At 28.2% G+C, this 18449-nt stretch overlaps 2 protein-coding genes across 3 annotated transcripts in view; one reads left to right on the forward strand and one right to left on the reverse strand.

The window, feature by feature from the left end:
• LOC130808879 (beta-glucosidase 12-like) overlaps positions 1 to 10636 on the forward strand; it is an 11249-nt gene extending 613 nt beyond the window's left edge. Inside the window, exons 1-11 of one of the 2 annotated variants that reach the window (XM_057674418.1) lie at positions 1 to 29; positions 386 to 490; positions 2948 to 3023; positions 3626 to 3706; positions 3927 to 4014; positions 5812 to 6031; positions 7296 to 7411; positions 7881 to 8092; positions 8182 to 8319; positions 9492 to 9636; positions 10155 to 10636. The exon at positions 1 to 29 is cut by the window's left edge and continues 612 nt beyond it. In XM_057674418.1, coding sequence (XP_057530401.1) covers positions 3 to 29; positions 386 to 490; positions 2948 to 3023; positions 3626 to 3706; positions 3927 to 4014; positions 5812 to 6031; positions 7296 to 7411; positions 7881 to 8092; positions 8182 to 8319; positions 9492 to 9636; positions 10155 to 10344 — 1398 coding nt within the window. In that variant the 5' untranslated portion in view covers positions 1 to 2 and the 3' untranslated portion in view covers positions 10345 to 10636. The remainder of the gene's footprint in view (positions 30 to 385; positions 491 to 2947; positions 3024 to 3625; positions 3707 to 3926; positions 4015 to 5811; positions 6032 to 7295; positions 7412 to 7880; positions 8093 to 8181; positions 8320 to 9491; positions 9637 to 10154) is intronic. The other variant, XM_057674417.1, reaches the window with a different exon arrangement.
• A 1989-nt stretch (positions 10637 to 12625) lies between these two features.
• Positions 12626 to 18043, reverse strand: LOC130808923 (cation/H(+) antiporter 2-like). Its single transcript, XM_057674485.1, has 3 exons — positions 17301 to 18043; positions 14589 to 15587; positions 12626 to 14337 (listed from the first exon to the last, which is right to left on the reverse strand). Exons 1-3 carry the CDS (start codon positions 17451 to 17453, stop codon positions 13165 to 13167), a joined length of 2325 nt encoding a protein of 774 aa, XP_057530468.1. The 5' UTR covers positions 17454 to 18043; the 3' UTR covers positions 12626 to 13164.
• Between the last annotated feature and the right edge of the window lie 406 nt (positions 18044 to 18449).

Below are 18449 nucleotides of genomic sequence, written 5' to 3' on the forward strand. Positions count from 1 at the left end.
TGATGAGGAGCAATTTCAGAGGAACAAAGGTATGTTCATGAACAAACTATATAACTTGGGTTAATTTGTGCTCACGTAGCATAATATCAAAAGCTAACATGATACAAAATCGCTGGTTAAACAATCCAATTTTCATTTGAAGTAAAATATAAAGCGTCATGTAAAAGAAATTAATGCATGTGATTCATACTTTTAACCTAAAAGTTTTCTTATACGGAGACATACAAAAATTTATAATCTTTTCTGACAAATTTAAATTTTTTAGTTAGATTTGATTCCTTTATTGCAATTTATATGAAAACATTTCATTTAGTGCAATTTTTTTACATTTTTTAACTTTCATATATTGTAAGTGGCTATTTATTTGTTGAATGATTTGTCATAGACTGAGGGATCAGGAACTGAAGGTGGAAGAGGACCAAGTACTTGGGATTTTATGATTCAAGCAAGCAAAGGGAAGAAAGCTGTGGACTCCTACAATCTATACAAGGTTCTTGTTAATTTATCTTTATCTAGGGATGGACATGATTTAAGATCTATGGCTCTAGATACAAATTTGACCCTAATTTTAAGATTTAGGTTCGAATTTTTTTAATCTTTTGATCGAGTCTGAGGTTTGTGTTTGAGTTTTATAGACTTTAATACGACTCTAATTCTTAAAAATAAAGAATAAAGAATTTATTTAAAACTCATTGTTTATATTTCATAAAACTTACTACTTTGTTTCATTTAATGATAGTTAACTTAAAATCAGCGTATGTATTTGGTAAGTGACTCTATTTTATGGCATTTTAATTTGCTTGTAATTTTTGGCTTTTCGGTTGGTAAAACAGTCAAAAAGTGTTAGGTAAATATATATAATGACAATTGAAAAACTGAATTAAATTTAAGTCAAAACTAAGAAGCTACTCATTAGTCATTAACTTATAAATTGAATTTGGCTTTTTGTCCCCTTTTCTCTAATAAATAACCGAAACCTACGATCATTTCTTTTCCAAACATCTTAATATCAGGTCAAACAATTGGCTTTACAGCAAGCAAATCGGTCAATTATTATTTTAGTTGGTCATCAAAATTTACCCTTGATTTTTCAGTAACTTAATGATGAAAGTCGTGTAAGTTCTAACTTAAACATTATATTTCATATTACAATGAAACTTGGTATGTTTTAGAACTTTTGAAATAAGTAAATTTATTTTAATAAAAAATTTTAAAAATAAACTTAGAAAAAAGTATTTTCCTAGATAAATGTCTTCTACCTGAACTTAAGTTATGATTTGTTTGCTATTAGTAACAACGAACAAAAGAATATGGTAAAAAAGTCTTAAAAAAAACTTTGATTGCAGTTATAATATCAAACAAATATTCATTATAATTTTTTATCAAATGATTTTATATGAGTTTTATGTCTCGTCTGAATTAAAAAATTAATATTTGAAATTATAAGAATTTAAATTTAATTCTAATCTGCTATTGTTCATTCATATCTACTATACAATTATAAAGTGCTGGACTACTAAGTCAAACTTCAGCGACCTTTAGTAGATGGCCGTAAAAATGGTTCTGAAAAATGACTCAATAATCACACTAATTGAAGATGCACCTAACCAAAATAAATGGAGTATTACTCGATCCGAATATGACAAAGTAATAGATTTGTTGAAATAGATTTGATGAAGTAGTTGTATAAATGCATCATTATAACATTAGTGTTGTGTTTCCCTCCATCTTGCTAGCTTTCGTTTTCAAATTAAAGGCTTCTTTTATATAAAGGATCGTGCAAAAACAATTTAAAAACTGAAATCAAAGTGTTATATATATATATATATATATATATATATATATATATATATATATATATATATATATATATATATATATATATATATATATGTATATATATATATATATGTATATATATATATATATATATATATATATATATATATATATATATATATATATGTATATATATATATATGTATGTATATATATATATATATATATTATATATATATATATATATATATATATATATATATATATATATATACATATATATATATATATATATATATATATATATATAGTGACAAAATGTATACATATTATTTTATAGGGTGTGGAAATTTTTGTGAAAAAAAATATCACATTATTTACAGAAATATCATCTGAATATATACACCTGTTAAACGTGCATGTATATACACAAAAGTCCAATCATTTCACTAAAAAATAGTGCCACTGTGACATTTAAGGTATTAATATCATGTTATTTATCAAATATCACAAAAATATTTGGTAGCACTTGTGTGGAAAGTGTTAACAATTAAGATTTAAATATTACGATAATACTTAAAGAATCGTGACATTTTGATGAAGTATTAAAAATATTACGCCACAATTTAACCTTTTTTTGTAGTGTTTACAAACTTATCACCCGAATATATATATATATATATATATATATATATATATATATATATATATATATATATATATATATATATATATATATATATATATCAATATTTAAACTTTTATGTATACTTATTTTTAATTTTACCACCTTAATAATTCATTAATACATATTAGCAAAATTAGAAGATTTATTTAATTAATTTTATGAAGGAACTCTTCAAATCAAAAGTGGAATGGAAATTGACATACTTTATGCTTGGAAATAAATATTTCATTTAAAAATATAGAATTGATTCAAATTTAGTATTTGAGAAATAAAAAAATCCAAATTTAAATTTGAGTTAATTTCGCCATCATTTAAAAAGATTACAATTGAGAATTTTAGAATGACTTTCAAACTTTGTCATTTTCAAAATTTTCATTAGTGATTTCATAATCAAAATTTACAACTTGATATAAAATATTTGTTTCTAGACACAACATAATTAAAGATTTTGTATATTTATTTTGATAACATAATTTGCAGGAAGATGTAAAACTATTGAAAGATATGGGCATGAATTCTTACCGTTTCTCCATCGCCTGGCCTAGAATTCTCCCCCGTAAGATTTTTCAATACCTCATTTATTTTGTTCTATATAGTCAAGAGTTTAAATAAAAATATAATATTTTCTTGGTTGTAAATAAAATTGTAATTAGAAAAGTATGGCCTCAAATTAATTATTAACTAAAGTGACTAATTATATATATATATATATATATATATATATATATATATATATATATATATATATATATATATATATATATATGTGTATATATATATATATATATATATATATATGTATATATATATATATATGTATATATATATATATATATATATATATATATATATATATATATATATATATATATATATATATATATATATATATATATATATATATATGTTGCCATTTGATATATCCTAAGAGGCTAAGACATTATGTATATACACCCACAAATTAATTATACTCCTACTATCTAATTTAGCATTAAATTTAGAATTACTATCTATTTATGAGTCAATTATAATAAACATTTATATTTTAACTTTTTATGTTTAATACATGGCTTTCAATATCATATTTTCAAATTCAATTACACCTTAGAATTTTCATTTTATAATGATTTATTTGTCTTTTCTATATATATTGATTAGAGGGAACTGAAGAAGACGGTCCAATCAACCAAGAGGGCATTGATTTTTACAATAATTTCATTGATACTTTACTAGCAGAAGGTAATTAATATTTTATATGCCTTAATTTCAAATGTTTTATTTTTCTTCATAAATAGAATATTTAAATTTTAGTATCAAATTTTAAATATCATCTGAAAAAACATATTTATAAATCATAAGAGTTTCAAATATTATCATTTTATATTTTTGAAAATCAACCTTAAAAGTTATTTGACTTTTTAAAAATCCACGATTGAAAAATGTTCTAAATAATGAATAGGTATTGAACCAGTTATCACCTTATTCCACTTTGATCTTCCGGTGGCCCTTCAGAATAAGTATTACGGCTTCATGGACAGTCAGATTATGTGAGTCCTAGGCTTCATTTCAATTTTCACAAACTGAAACTGTTTGGATGATTTATTTCACATCGACAAATTGAACATGGTGTGCACACTTTATAAGTCATTGAAATCATTCCTCCCATTCCATATGGTTTTGGGATAATATATATCCCATTGACTTATAAAGTATGTTCACGTCGTATTTCCCCAATATGCTGGCATTGACAATAAGTCCACTCTAATTTAATACAAACGCAACATTTTCTTATTGATATTAAATAAATTAATTATAGTAATGTAAATTTTCATGAAACTAATAATATACAACTTGATATGTATGAATAATACTTTCATAAATATTAAAAAAAACAACCTATTGTTGTAGAATAACCTATAGCCACTTAAAAAAACTACAATAAATAAATATAGCTATAAGACCGTCTTATCGTTAGACGGGCCCATATAAGTATCATAATTAATATTTTTTTTTGAAAAAACAACTGATTAAGTAAGTCAAAAACAATTTTGTGTATAATTTTATTTAAAGTTAATAATTGGCCAGCCCATATTAAACCGTCTGCTTAATAAATAATTTATCTAAATAAAAATATAACAATTTGAAAATTTTTAGAAAACGTTGGAACTCTACAAACCAACTAATAATTTAATACAATGAACTCTTCAGTAGTTTGATTCCTTCAGAATAAATAATTTTAAATTATGAGGCCGAAAAGATTTCATGCAGCATAAGACCCAAAATTTTTCATGCATTAGAACGCAAGACCCGAAGTCGTACATGTAGTATAAGCCCAACGATACAAAAGTTATTACCAAGTTTTTTTATACATCTAAATGTTTAATCTAAAATTCTTTTGAGGTTGTCTCAATGCAAGACGGTCTCATAAAAGACCGATTGATTTTTAATTGTTTTAAATTAATTATAGTATAAAAATTGACAAATTTTATAAGAGTTTTGTGCAATTTTAAAATTAAAGATATTTTTCTAACAAATTTGTTCTTTAAATACTTAACATATACTACGTAATTTAATATTGAGGCCTTTAATTTTTTCGGGGTCCTATACGGTCAAACATATTGAACATGCTCAGAACCTCCCCAACTGATTTTAATTCACCTGAAACCTTAGAAACCCCAAAGGCCCAAACTCATCCACTTCTCATTTTCGCCCTGGTATAAAATTGTTTATTTATAAGATTTTACCAAATTCATATCAATTTTTAAATTATAAATTATTTACTGATATTTTGATATAATTAGTCATCAAATACCTGATTTTTTTGAATCAATAAAAAAAAACAGATTTGAAGTTAGGTAAATTAAATTGATTTAATAAAATAAATTTATTATTTGCACTTATTTAGCTATGTGGAGTGTGCTTCTATTAGGAATTTAGTTTATCTAAAAATTACTTTTACTTTATTAGATTCATATCAATTTAATTATTTATTAATTTATTGATTTACATATCACCCGTCAATATGATTACACGTGACAAACGATGTTAGTCATTTTTGTTATTTAATAATAATAATAATAATAATAATAATAATAATAATAATAATAATAATAATAATATCCATTAATATGATTTACGTGGCAGAGGGTTTTAGGAGGTGACATTTGTTATTTCAATATTTTTTATTGTATGATATAGTATATGAAAGTAAGGGTAAAACAGGTTGTCGTTTAAGCTGTAATTTTTTATAACTTAAAAAATATATTTTTACATACATATTATTATCATTATATTATGCTATTATCAACGATAATTTAATATTTTTGAAATGCAATGCGTAACAGAGAGGACTTCAAGAAGTATGCTGAAATTTGTTTTGCAAACTTTGGTGATCGAGTAAAGTATTGGTCGACAATCAATGAGCCCTATGTATTTGGGTCATTCGGCTACAAAATGGGCTTGCCCAAGGAAATTCAAAATGACCCGAACGGCCCATACATAGCCACTCATCATATCATTTTAGCTCATGCTGCTGCTGCTGAAGTCTATCATGACAAATACAAGGTACTAACTACTAATTACGTACATTTAAGTGGAAATAAGAGGTAAGTGATGTCAATTGACATTACTTAAATTTTCGAAAAAAAGTTAGTAACAAAGGCTAAGTTAGCTAATTTGGTAGAATTATATGTTTTTTAAATTAAGGAAAGATTGATATTTAATAATTTAATTTTTCATCCATTCGCTGTGAATAATCTCAACTTTTAAATTATTTTTTAATAAATCAACCTTTACTCTTAGTTTTCTGTTAACATACTAATAGGATATGCAGATAGAAATAGAGATATAATTGCATATCATTTTAATCTCAACATATCAATCAAGATAACTCTATTGATATGATGATTATCTTGGAAATATATTTATTTTATCTTGTAATAATTTATAATATTACATATAATCTTTGTTTTTAGTATTTATATTATTCTATGTAATATTTTAGTTATTTCTTTTCTAGTAGAAATACAATGTAATGTTATGATTAATATTTACAATCATTTTAAACACTTCTCTAAAATCTCATAAACTCTCTACAGATAGTAACTAAGGACAAAGGTTGAATTATAATAAAATACAAGGTATGTTGATAGCAAACTAAAGACAAAAGTTGAATCATTAAAAAATAATTTAAATTAAAGGTGAGATTATTTACAACGAATGGATGAAAAGTTTGGATTATTAAGATTTTCCTTAAATTCATAATGGTCAATTATACATATATTGATTAAATAATAGTCAATTAAAGTTTAAATTGTGATTAATTAGTTTGAAGTTCGAAGGTAGTATTATGGTTGTATTATTCAAATTATTTTAGAATAAAGTAAATATAATTTTTTTATCCAAACTCTAATTATAGTTATCTATGAGCGAGATGCACTGAGTATGATGATGATAATGATAATAGTGGTAAATATAGTTTTTTTATGCACTTGAATGTATTTTTAAATTATTAATATCACTTTTTTTTTTCCTGATTTTGCCTCTGCATTTACGTTTATTCATCTTGTTAGTAGCGAATTTCAAATTATTTTAATTCAGTAATCAACTATAATTGAATTTATTAAAAATCAAATTTTAAAGATCAAATAAGAATTTTTAAGTATTAAAATATTTTTTTGGAGACCTAACTCCGGTAACTGACATTTTGACCCCTATGCTTTGTGCGCACAATATTGTTAGTGTATCATTTCTAAAATGCTAAACTAATTTAACTTGGAATCGACAAAAATAATATCGTATTTATAGAAAAACAATTTGTGATGAGCAGAAAAAGCAAAAAGGTAAAATTGGAATTTCATTGCCATGTAAATGGTACGAGCCTCAGTCAAACGATCCCACAGATCAAGTTGCTGCCTTGGCGCATTTGGACTTTATGCTGGGTTGGTAAGAGTTACCACAATTCACTTTGAGTAAATTTTTTTTACCATTTTTTCATAATTTAATATAATAATTCAATCTATTCATAATTAAAAAATCTTTTTTTCTCTTATTTTGATTAATTTAATTTTGTGATAAAATCTTGCAATGCGTGTCTCTATTCATAGTGGAATAATAATAATAATAATAATAATAATAATAATAATACAACTCGTATTAAATGAGATCGTCTCACCATGAGAAGGACCCACATAATTAGCTCATTTCTTTAATTGATTATTTTAAGATTGTAAGTGATCACTCTAAAACTATAAAAAGTGAATATTTTAAGATTGTAAGTGATTATTTTAACGCTATAAGTAATTACTTTAAGACAAAAAATATATATTGGATCAGCCTAATAGAGATGGTCTCACCGTGAGACCATCTCATTTAAGAATTAGTGTAATAATAATATATAACTTAAATACTATAGGTACATGGACCCATTTGTGAACGGAGACTATCCAAAGTCAATGAAGGAAAGTATAAGAGGATTGCCAGAGTTTACGGAGGATCAAAAGAAGATGGTGAAGAAAGCTTGTGATTTCATTGGTGTCAATTATTATACTGCTAGATTTGCCAAGCAATCTGCAACTGTCGATGCAATGACTGGAAAAATCTCAGTGGAGTACGCTGAATCAATAGGTATAATACATGATATGTAATTTCTCTTTTCTAACAAATTAAATTATGGTTAATGATTAAATTAATTAATATTATTCTTTTAAATTTAGTGGACGCAAATGGAAATGTAATTGGTGAACAAGCACAAGGACAGGACGATATCTATGTTAATCCCGCGGGTCTCAAGAATTTGCTTCTTTACATCAAAGAAAAATATGATGACCCTGAACTTTATGTCACTGAAAATGGTGAGTTTTGTTTTGGATTGTTCTATAACTTTTTGTTATCATAACCATTGTCAGTGTCATCTTGGATCTTTTAAGAGCTATAAGCCAAAGTTGAATTACGAACTTAACATTACTTTTTTTGACAATTAATAATGTAATATTTTTTTTCTGATTTGACAAAAAAAAATTCTCAATAAACCTTGTTAACCAGGAAAATACAAAAAAATTAAACCTAACATTACTTGGTTTCTTAGTTTTATGATTATCACTCAAAATTATTCAAAAAAAAAACCAAATATTAATGATAACTAACAAAAACAATGGTAAGTAACATATAAGTTGTCATTAACAAAATAAAATGAATGACTATTAATTAGAAAAAGTTATTGATATGGATTTTATATGATAATAATAAAATTAAGTTTTTGTATGAGACCGTATTACCGTGAGACGGACCTATAGAAGCAGCCCATTAGTATTATAATACATTAAAAAAAAGTACTCAAAAATTTGGACGAGACGGTCTCATTATGAAACCGTCAATTTGGGCCGGCCAATTTGCGCGTGTAACAATATTTCAATTTTCTGGGCATTTATCAATATTGACCTTGAAGGTGTCAATTTTAAAAATTGATACCTTTAAGGTCAGAATTGATACCTTAAGATTAAAATTGAAAAATGCCCAGAAAATGAAAAAAATGCCCAGATTGTTACATGCGCGAATCGGGCCTGCTCAAATCGACGGTTTCATTATGAGGTCGTCCCGTCCAAGACCAGCTGAAAAAAGTAATGAAATTTAAATTCACACTTGTATGGGGAAAATTTTAAATAGTTTAAGCTCATCCAATTGAAGTCGTCTCAAGATAAAATGAGCTAAAAAAAATTAGTGTAATAATAATAATGAGCAAACTTTGGTCATTAGCGGAACCATAACGGGCCTACAAGTGCCTATGTCACACCATAAATTATAAATTGTACTGAAATTCTTATGAAAAAAGTATATAAAAATGTTGAATATATTAATTAGGTAAAAATTAACTTGTTATGATCATTTTTAGAGACCCCTTTATTATTAATAATAATAAAATCCTGGATTCGTCATTTTATAGCATGCTTGTTAGAGTTTGCGTATATCTGATTTTTACATATAGAATTAGAAGTTGACATGTTAGTACTGTATATAACACGTACAGGTCTTCCTGAAAAACCTGTAATATCAGGTTCAGTTATGGATTTAATCAAGCAAGGAAAAACAGAAGAATTAAAATCTGCATTTTTTGATGAAAAGAGAATTTCTCACGTTGAGGACCACCTTATTTCTGTTCGTGAAGCTATCAAGTAAACTTCTCTAAACTCCTATGATCCATATAGAAATTTCGAATTTATTGACTTTTTATACTTCAGAGTTGTCAAACAATCAAATCAAGTAAAAATTGAAGCTAAAGAAAAATTGTCAGAAACCACCTATGAAGTAGCTTTTTTGTCAAAAACTATCTATAATTTTTTTTGTCAAAAACTACCTATAAAAATTTATATCTTTGTTAAATACTACCGGTTATGAGTTAACGATATACATCCAAATTTTCTTCAAGTGTAGCATGTGTTAGTCACGTGTAATTTTCCTAAAAAAAATTAATTCCTAAAAAAATTCTTAGTATCTTTTACGTATTTTACGAAGAAATAACTTATTTTAGATAATTTCTGACAAAAAAATTTCTATGTAGTTTTTTTATCTTTCACATAACTGTGAAAATCAAATCGTTATTTCAATGGTGAAAGAAAAAGTCCTCAAGCACTAGACTAACTTATGTTATTCAAATATATAACTTACTTATATTGGTGTTTGATTTATGTAGGCAAGGTGCGAATGTGAAAGGATACTTTGCGTGGTCTCTAATGGATAATATGGAAGTGGGAGCAGGCTATGATGTTCGTTTTGGACTTAATTTCACTGATTACTACGATAATCTCAAAAGATACCCAAAAAAATCTGCTAAATGGTTCACTAATTTCCTCGCTCAACCTCACAAGAACAAACGACATTAACTTATTTTCTACTTATATTTCTACTTTCGCCTATGCCTTACCTAATATTTATATTTAGTAATCAAGTTGATATTCGATTGGAATGACTGTGTTTCTTTGATGTTGTTGCTATTAAATAAATGAGGGCAGATAATTATACTATATTATCAGACCCATTTATAAGATTTTATTAGTGTAAGGTATAATTTGCACAAAGTCTAATATGAGACGGTCTAACCGTTCAAATACACTTTGTACATGGGTTGAATAGTCCATCAACACAAATAATAATATATAGACTTTTTATTCTGAATTTGTCTCACTCAAAGACGATCTCACGCAAGAATAGTAAGTTATATACAAGTATAATTACAACAACAATAATATGATCAAATCCTTAAATAAGGGGCCCATACAAGCTAAGTTTTATACTTCTATATTAGTAATTACTTGCTCCATCTAATTTTAATCACTACATGGTGTATGTTGTTTTTTGTTGCCTTTTGGTTTGGATATGGGTTTGATATATTGATTGAATAACAAACTTTATATTTTCTTTTCGTATTTTGAATTTAACATTTACTTTATAACATATAACATATGAAATATTTTATATTCCATTCTTACCGTTTAAATTCTGTTAAAATTTACTCTTGTTTTAAAGGCTAAAGAAAATCATTTTGAAAATATAATTGGTTTCTATAAATTTAAATTAATTAACAATACACTACTTGTGCAATTTAGTTGTAATTGAGAATTGTAAATATCTTTCTTAGTATATTCAATAGCCTAAACAAAGATTTTTTTAATAAAAACTATGTATAAAAATTTTGAAATGATTCGAATTATCCAATATATTTTCAAAAAAAAATCAAACAAAGTATCCCATTTTAAAAATGATTTGATATTGCACACCCTATTAACAAGTGTTATATATGTAGAAGTATTCGCAAGAATATCCTTTAACAAATAATTTAATTACATACAAAACAAACAATCGTCAAGACGATTTCTAAAAGTTCCATCAATCATATGTTTAAACTGACGAGGATTACGCAAACAAAATCTATCCAATATCTAAACTGACGTGGAAATAAAAAGAAGCAATAATAAGCAACTCTAACTAATTATCAAGTCTTGTATAAAACCGTCACATCGTGAGACGGGCCGGGCCTATACAAGTAACCCAAAAAATTAAACTATTGTAATTTTAGAGAAAATATTAATGAAATTGAAAAAGTAACCAACTGTTTTAATTTCTGGGCCAACCTATAATAAGTCGTTTGACGATAAGACGGTCTTAATAAAGAATTTTTCCTAGTTAAAATGTATTGTCATTGTCTAAACTAAGCTCACCTTATTGGCTAAATACACATAATCCTGAACAAATATGAAATGAAAAACTCAACGTTTTCTTTACCTTGGGCCATAGGGTACAATATGGGACTATGGGTCATAAAATCACATTAAGACGACGTTGTAAAGGTTGTTGAAATTATAGATTGTTATATGATTCGCGATAACTGCATTGATAAAAAGGCAATTTTATAGACGCTACTCTAATCGCCACTGCATTTGATATTTTGTACTATAGTTTGGATTCAAAGTAAGGGCAAGGAAAAATTGGATTATTAAGATTGTTGGTGGTGTTTAATCTGCACGTTACATGCAAGGGATAAATCAAGATGATAGTATAGGGCGACCAAATAGAAGAATTGAAAAACCTATAATATCAGGTTCAGTTATGGATTCAATCAAGCAAGGAAAAATAGAAGAATTGAAAGCTGCATTTTTTGATGATAAGAGAATTTCTCATGTTGAGGAGCACCTTATTTCTGTTCGTGAAGCTATCAAGTAAACTTCTCTAAATTCCTATAATCTCTAAATTCCTATAATTTGTATAAGGACCTGTTCGATATAGAAAGTTCAAATTCATTGACTTTACATTTTATAGTTGTCAAGATATTAAATCAAATAAAAGTTTTAGCTAAAGAAAAATTGTCAAAAACCACCTATTAACAAGTGTTACATATGACTAATTTGAATTATCCGATTTTTAAAAACAAGATAAATTATTAAATTTATAAAATATGAATCAGATATTTTTGGACACCTATTAACAAGTGTTACATATGTAGATGTATTTGCAAGAACTATACTTCAACAAATAACTTAATTACATACAAAACGTTCAAACAATGTCAAGACAAATTTTTACAAATTCCATCCATCCAATGTCTAAACTAACTAGGCATACGCAAACAACATATTTCTACGGTCTAAATTAATGAGGAAATAAAAAGAAGCAATAATAACCAACTCTAATTAAAATTGTATTGTCTCTACCTAAACTGAGCTCACCCTATTGGCTAAATACACATAATTCTGAACATGAAATATGAAATAAGAAAGTCAAAACTTTTTCTTTACCTTAGACCATAGTGTAATATGGACTATGAGTCATAAAACCACATTACAATCACGTTGTAAAGGTTGTTGAGGTTATAGACCGCTACGTAAGTTGTGATGACAACATTGACAAAAAAGCAATTTTACTGTCGTTACTCCAATCGCTATCGCATTTAACATTTTACACAATGAGTTGGACTTGGAAGAAGTTGGATTATAAGATTGTTTGTGGTGTTTTATCTGCACCTTACGTTCAAGGGTGAATTCAGGATGATAGTATAAGGTGGCCAAATACGTATCACTACATGTATAATGAACCTACTGGACTGACATATATGTTATACAAATTAATATTAATAGGGTTCTTAATCAAATGACCTAAAGACATGGCATAAACAGATCCGAGTCTAAATTCTCTTTTGATTGTGTGATTTAATCTAATGGAGGCTTGTATTGTTGAACGATCAAAACAGAGCAATTGGGATCAAATTCTGAGGAAGCCAAGAGATCACCCACATTGCCTAATTCTGGACATTCTTCCCAATCACTCATCCCATTTGTTACAGTTGAATTTCGTCGTCCTCCGTTTCCAACTATGAATAAATGATACATATCTACAATGTCTCTCAATGCTACAGCAGTTTGTGCTCCATTATTTACATGCTTCTCTATGTACCCGACTTGACCCGAGGTCACATACTTGTTGTAGAAATCCTCTAAAAATGCATTGTCTGCTTCATCTTCAGCTCCGCGACTTGGCATTGCCATTAGAACTTGATCATTCCCTTGTGATGAAACATTGATCCTTTCTTGTCCTGATCTTGTAGACGCTTTCAGAAACCTCATGACAGTAAGATTCATGCCAAGATGCATAGCAATATATGTACTAAGAGACAATGCTTCACGGTCATCAGGTCCTCCAAAGAACAAGCTCGCTACGTGTGGCATTGTCTTCAAACCCGAGGACCCAATAAGCCCGCGATCAACAAGGATGGCAACCGTACAAGGGGCATGTCGAAGCACTCTCTGATTGGTAGTTCGTATTCCATCCTTACTACTTTCCATCTTCCCATCTATCCTTTGATGTTTATGGAACGGCAAAATTATAAGCGATGCTCGTACATCTTCAGCTACGTCACAAACATCCTCAAACATACATGATATAGATGAAACAACCTTCATTTGGCGAATGAAAATGTTCGTTTCCAATACAAAGGCATCCACACCATTGTTGATCTCTACCGCGTCATTTCCACCATAGGTATCATCATCACTGAGTTCATCATCCTCTAATTGGTGATACATCTTACTGCTCCTCTTCTTTGGGAGAAGCTCAACCAAATGCATTAGGTAAGCACATATAGGTAAGTTTTTTGACCAGCTTAACCATCCGATCACTTTTACCATTGTTGGAACATTACGAGGACCATGAACACAAGCCAACACTCGTAACTCTGTGTCCGGATTTTGTTGTTCCAGAGTAACCGGCTTATACGAAAAGGTACCCGTGTCTTTCAAAACTATAAAAGCCACGGCAATTCCACTAATTAGCGTATTTAGTATAGCTGTCATTAACATCACCTCCACAAAACTACTATTCCAGTCCTGCAACATAAGTAGACAAAGCTTTAAAAGAACGCAAATTCTTGTGAGAGACAGTCTCTTTGAGAGACTATATCTGATTGGGTTGGCCCATAAAGGAAAATGTAGAATAAGAATAGGAATTAAGCTTTAATGGACTCTTAAAATAAGAATAGGAATGAGAGAGACTATCTCTCAGGAGACCGACTCTTAAAAGAATATTAAACTACAAACATATTAGAAAGAATACAACAAATAGTATAAAATAAGCTTACTATTTTCAGTCTGACAGCGCCTAAGATCATAACATCAAAGTGACCTTTTAAATTCAAAAGCAACCCAAGAACTACCCCTTCTTTTAATGGAATTTTCAATCGTTGACAAGCAATGAGAGTACCTAAAATCTTGCCACCAATGCTTACTGTTACGATCACAGCAGCTGCTACGAAATTCTTGAGTATGACAGCATCCGCAAAGTTGGCTTGAAAACCGGTATAACCAAAGTAAATAGGGAGCACAAAGGTATAAACAGCATAAGAAAGCTTGTGCATCATAGTTCGAGCAGTTTTTCCTTGGCGAGGGAAAGTTACTCCTAGAACTAATGCAGTCAACAAGCTGTTAGCAGCTCCCCATCTATCAACAAAACTTGCACTAAGCAGAACAAACAGAAACAGAGGTATGATTTGCGTATTCTTTAGGTACTGCGCTTCTGGGCTACACTTATTAAGTAAAAGGGCAACTCGTCGCACTACCAAGCTAACTATTGCAGTGAAAAGCAAAGACCAAATCCATTCACCAAATCTAAATTTACCATCTTCAACAGTTTTCATCAATAGACCCCCACATAATATGCAAGTGATATCGTTTAGCAACGAAGAGCATACCGCTAAACGTCCAAAGTTCGATGTTCCTAACTTTAACTCAGCTATGAAACGGATGACTAGAGGAGAGGCTGAGTTTACAATTGATAACATAAAAATAAACATGAATGCTGCAAAGCTTTCATGTTTCCCCATGAAAAACTGAAACATAAAGAAAGAGATGGCTGCCGAACTGATGATACATGGTACTGATGCTGCAAGTGCAATAATGCTTGCACCACGCAAATGACGCTTCATATAGGCAATATCCAGCTCTAGACCAATCAAAAACACAACACAAGTTCTACCAAAAAAGGCTAACACATTGTAGTAGTCAGCAGAATTTGTTTGAATGAAGTATTTTTCCAGTGGCTTTATCTTAGACAATAGTGAGTGACCAATCAACAACCCAGCCTGTTTAATAAATTTAGCATTAGAATTCTTTTAAATAAAGTTGTAGCTAGCAAACACTCTAAATAACACGTTTAATACTCCCTCCTATTCACCTAATGTGTCTCATTTGACTTTTCACTATTTTTTAGGTGGTCAAATGGGACCACACGTGAAAGAAAAAGTGTTGTGTTTTTAAATTTTGATGGGGTAAAGTGGGGTTAATAATTATAGAAGTGTCAAAATGTTAAGTTTAGTAAGGGTAAAGTTGGTAAAGCTAATATACCCAATATAGAAATGAACATTTAAAGTGACTTGATCCAATAAGGAAATGAGACACTGAATAGGAGGGAGTATGATAGCTTTCCATCAATAAGATTGCATAGAGTATAGAGCAAAAACAAGGTTGCGTCATAATTATGTTGTCCGAGTTATGAAGGTTTTCAAATCTAACTACGAGATCACCAAAATGTAAAAAAAAGAAACACTATTAGGACGGTTTAACGTATATCTCATGAATTCAGACGATATTTGATTGTACAACAACTTTATCACCTCCATTATCGCATCAACATGAGCACTACTATAGTCTAAATCGAAACTGCGATTTTGCAGTACGATAAGGTATCTGCTTATTGCTCTCAATCTATTATGTTATACCTAAATCACCATTTTATCTCAATAGCTTGAGGCACCAGTCCACAATCCCTAAAAGTAAAGACGTTACATAAATCCGTAAAATTCTCAACTTTGTGCATATTATTTATATTTCAAACATAACACTAATATTTAGGTTTAATTCTATGTTTCTTAAAATGTTCCTCCTCACTTTTCCTCATATGAAAGTTTTATGTAGAGGGCTAAAAATTTAAAATTGTATATGAACACTTTGAATTTATGACAAGTATTTCTACATAAAAGACAATATTCTATGTTCTTGTGATTGATAATGAAAATCATACTAGTACATTATTTCAAGTTTTTTTTGTTTCCGTTTTACATAACATATAGCATTAGAGCTCATCAATCATATAGCTATCAATTCATGGAAATTAAATATTCTAATTGATAAATTATATTATCCATAAACATTTAATTTTTCTTTTTTAAAAATGATGAATAACTAATGATATGAGCACTATTAAACCCAAAAAATGGAGGAAAAATTTTCAGAAAATACATCAAAAAAGCTCGCTTTTGTAAAAAACTATCTAGGATTTTTTTTTTTTTTTTTTTGCCAAAAACTACCTAAAAGATTTATTTTTATTGTCAAAGAGTACATATCAACGGAATTCATCCTAAATTTCGTTTGCTTTTGTCACGTGGAAATTACGTGACTGGGTTCCAATTCCAATTCTTTCCCAACTTCCTGCATTCACACAAATGGAACCCTAAATTCGAAAAATGTCATCCTTCTTTATCTTCTTCCTTCTTCTCCATTAAAATGATATGTTCAACCTTTGAAGATGGCGGAAATTGGGTTTGGGAAAGATGGCATGTGATTCATTAAAGCTTCTCCTATTTTTGATTTTTCTTTTTTGTTAAATCATGAAATACTAAAGGAATTTTGGATGGATTCCCATAACAGGTACTCTTTGAGAATAAATTTTTTAGGTAATTTTTGACAAAAAAAATTGTTCAACAACCTAGGAAGTTTTTGACAAAAGTAAGCTTTTTCTAAGTACTTTCTAACAATTTTCCCAAAAAAATATTAAGGAAAAAAGAAGAAAAACTTACAGTAATCTGCGGAATAGGTGTAGGAATCCCTATAGACTTGACAGCAATCTGAAGAAGATGAGAAACCGAAAGAAGCAAAGAAGCTTGTAACCCCATTGCTAAAACTGGGTTAAATAAATCCTGCCCACATAGCACCTTTCGGGTAACATCCATTTTCTCCTAGCTTTATATCAAAATACAAATTAAGTAAGTTCTGAAAAACAGGGAAAACTTCCGAACATGCGATGTAACGATGGCGTACGTGGTTATAGAAGAAACAATGAAAATGATTGCAATAGTAAATCTTCCTCTCTCATGTTCTTCTTTGTTTCTATCAACCCCTGGTTGCAGGAAATTTTCAATGAACATTGATTTTGTTAGGTCGACATTCATGTATATTTCAAAAATTGATTTTGTTAGGTTAAATTGAAATTAAAAAGGGGGGAAAATAGAGAGAAAAGGACTCATGGAGTGTATGCTTATTTTTGTTATTCAAAATGCTTTCTTTTGTAGCTTTGATGGATGACCTTCATTTTAGGAATAATGTAACGTTGAAATATGCTCATGTACCTATGCGGGGAAATTAGAGTTATTCTACCATTCATATAATTTTTACCTTTATTGTTTTTGTGTTTGATAAAAATTTCACATTTTAAATTAAAAATATTAATTAATTTAACGTACTAATAAATTAGTTTATACAAATTATTTAGTTTCCTTTTTTTTTATACCGATTTGAGATCGATAATAAATAATGAGTATCGAAATATAATTTATTAATTATTGTAGTCGACTCAATTTTTTGAAATTGAAACTTTAACATTATTGTTTTGATTTAAGGTTTTATGGTCTGACATATTTTAATATCTGTTTAATCTTTTCAAATGTTTATTTAATTTCATTATAACATACCATCATATATATATATTCCCTTCAATTCTCTAGTAATGTTCTATTTGCTCTTTAGATACTATTTATCTCTTACTTTTAATTTGTATTTTATTATTAATTTATAAATTAAAACATAGTCAAGTGGGATCAAATTTAATTCGTCTCAATGCAAAGATTATACATATCAATTCTCTATAATTTTTAATTATACACAATTAGAGATATTAAAAATTAAATAAGTACATTAAATAGAATGTATAAAGTAGATGAGACATTAAT

Source organism: Amaranthus tricolor, chromosome 3 (assembly GCF_026212465.1).
Source record: "Amaranthus tricolor cultivar Red isolate AtriRed21 chromosome 3, ASM2621246v1, whole genome shotgun sequence".
In the NCBI taxonomy this organism is placed as follows: domain Eukaryota; kingdom Viridiplantae; phylum Streptophyta; class Magnoliopsida; order Caryophyllales; family Amaranthaceae; genus Amaranthus; species Amaranthus tricolor.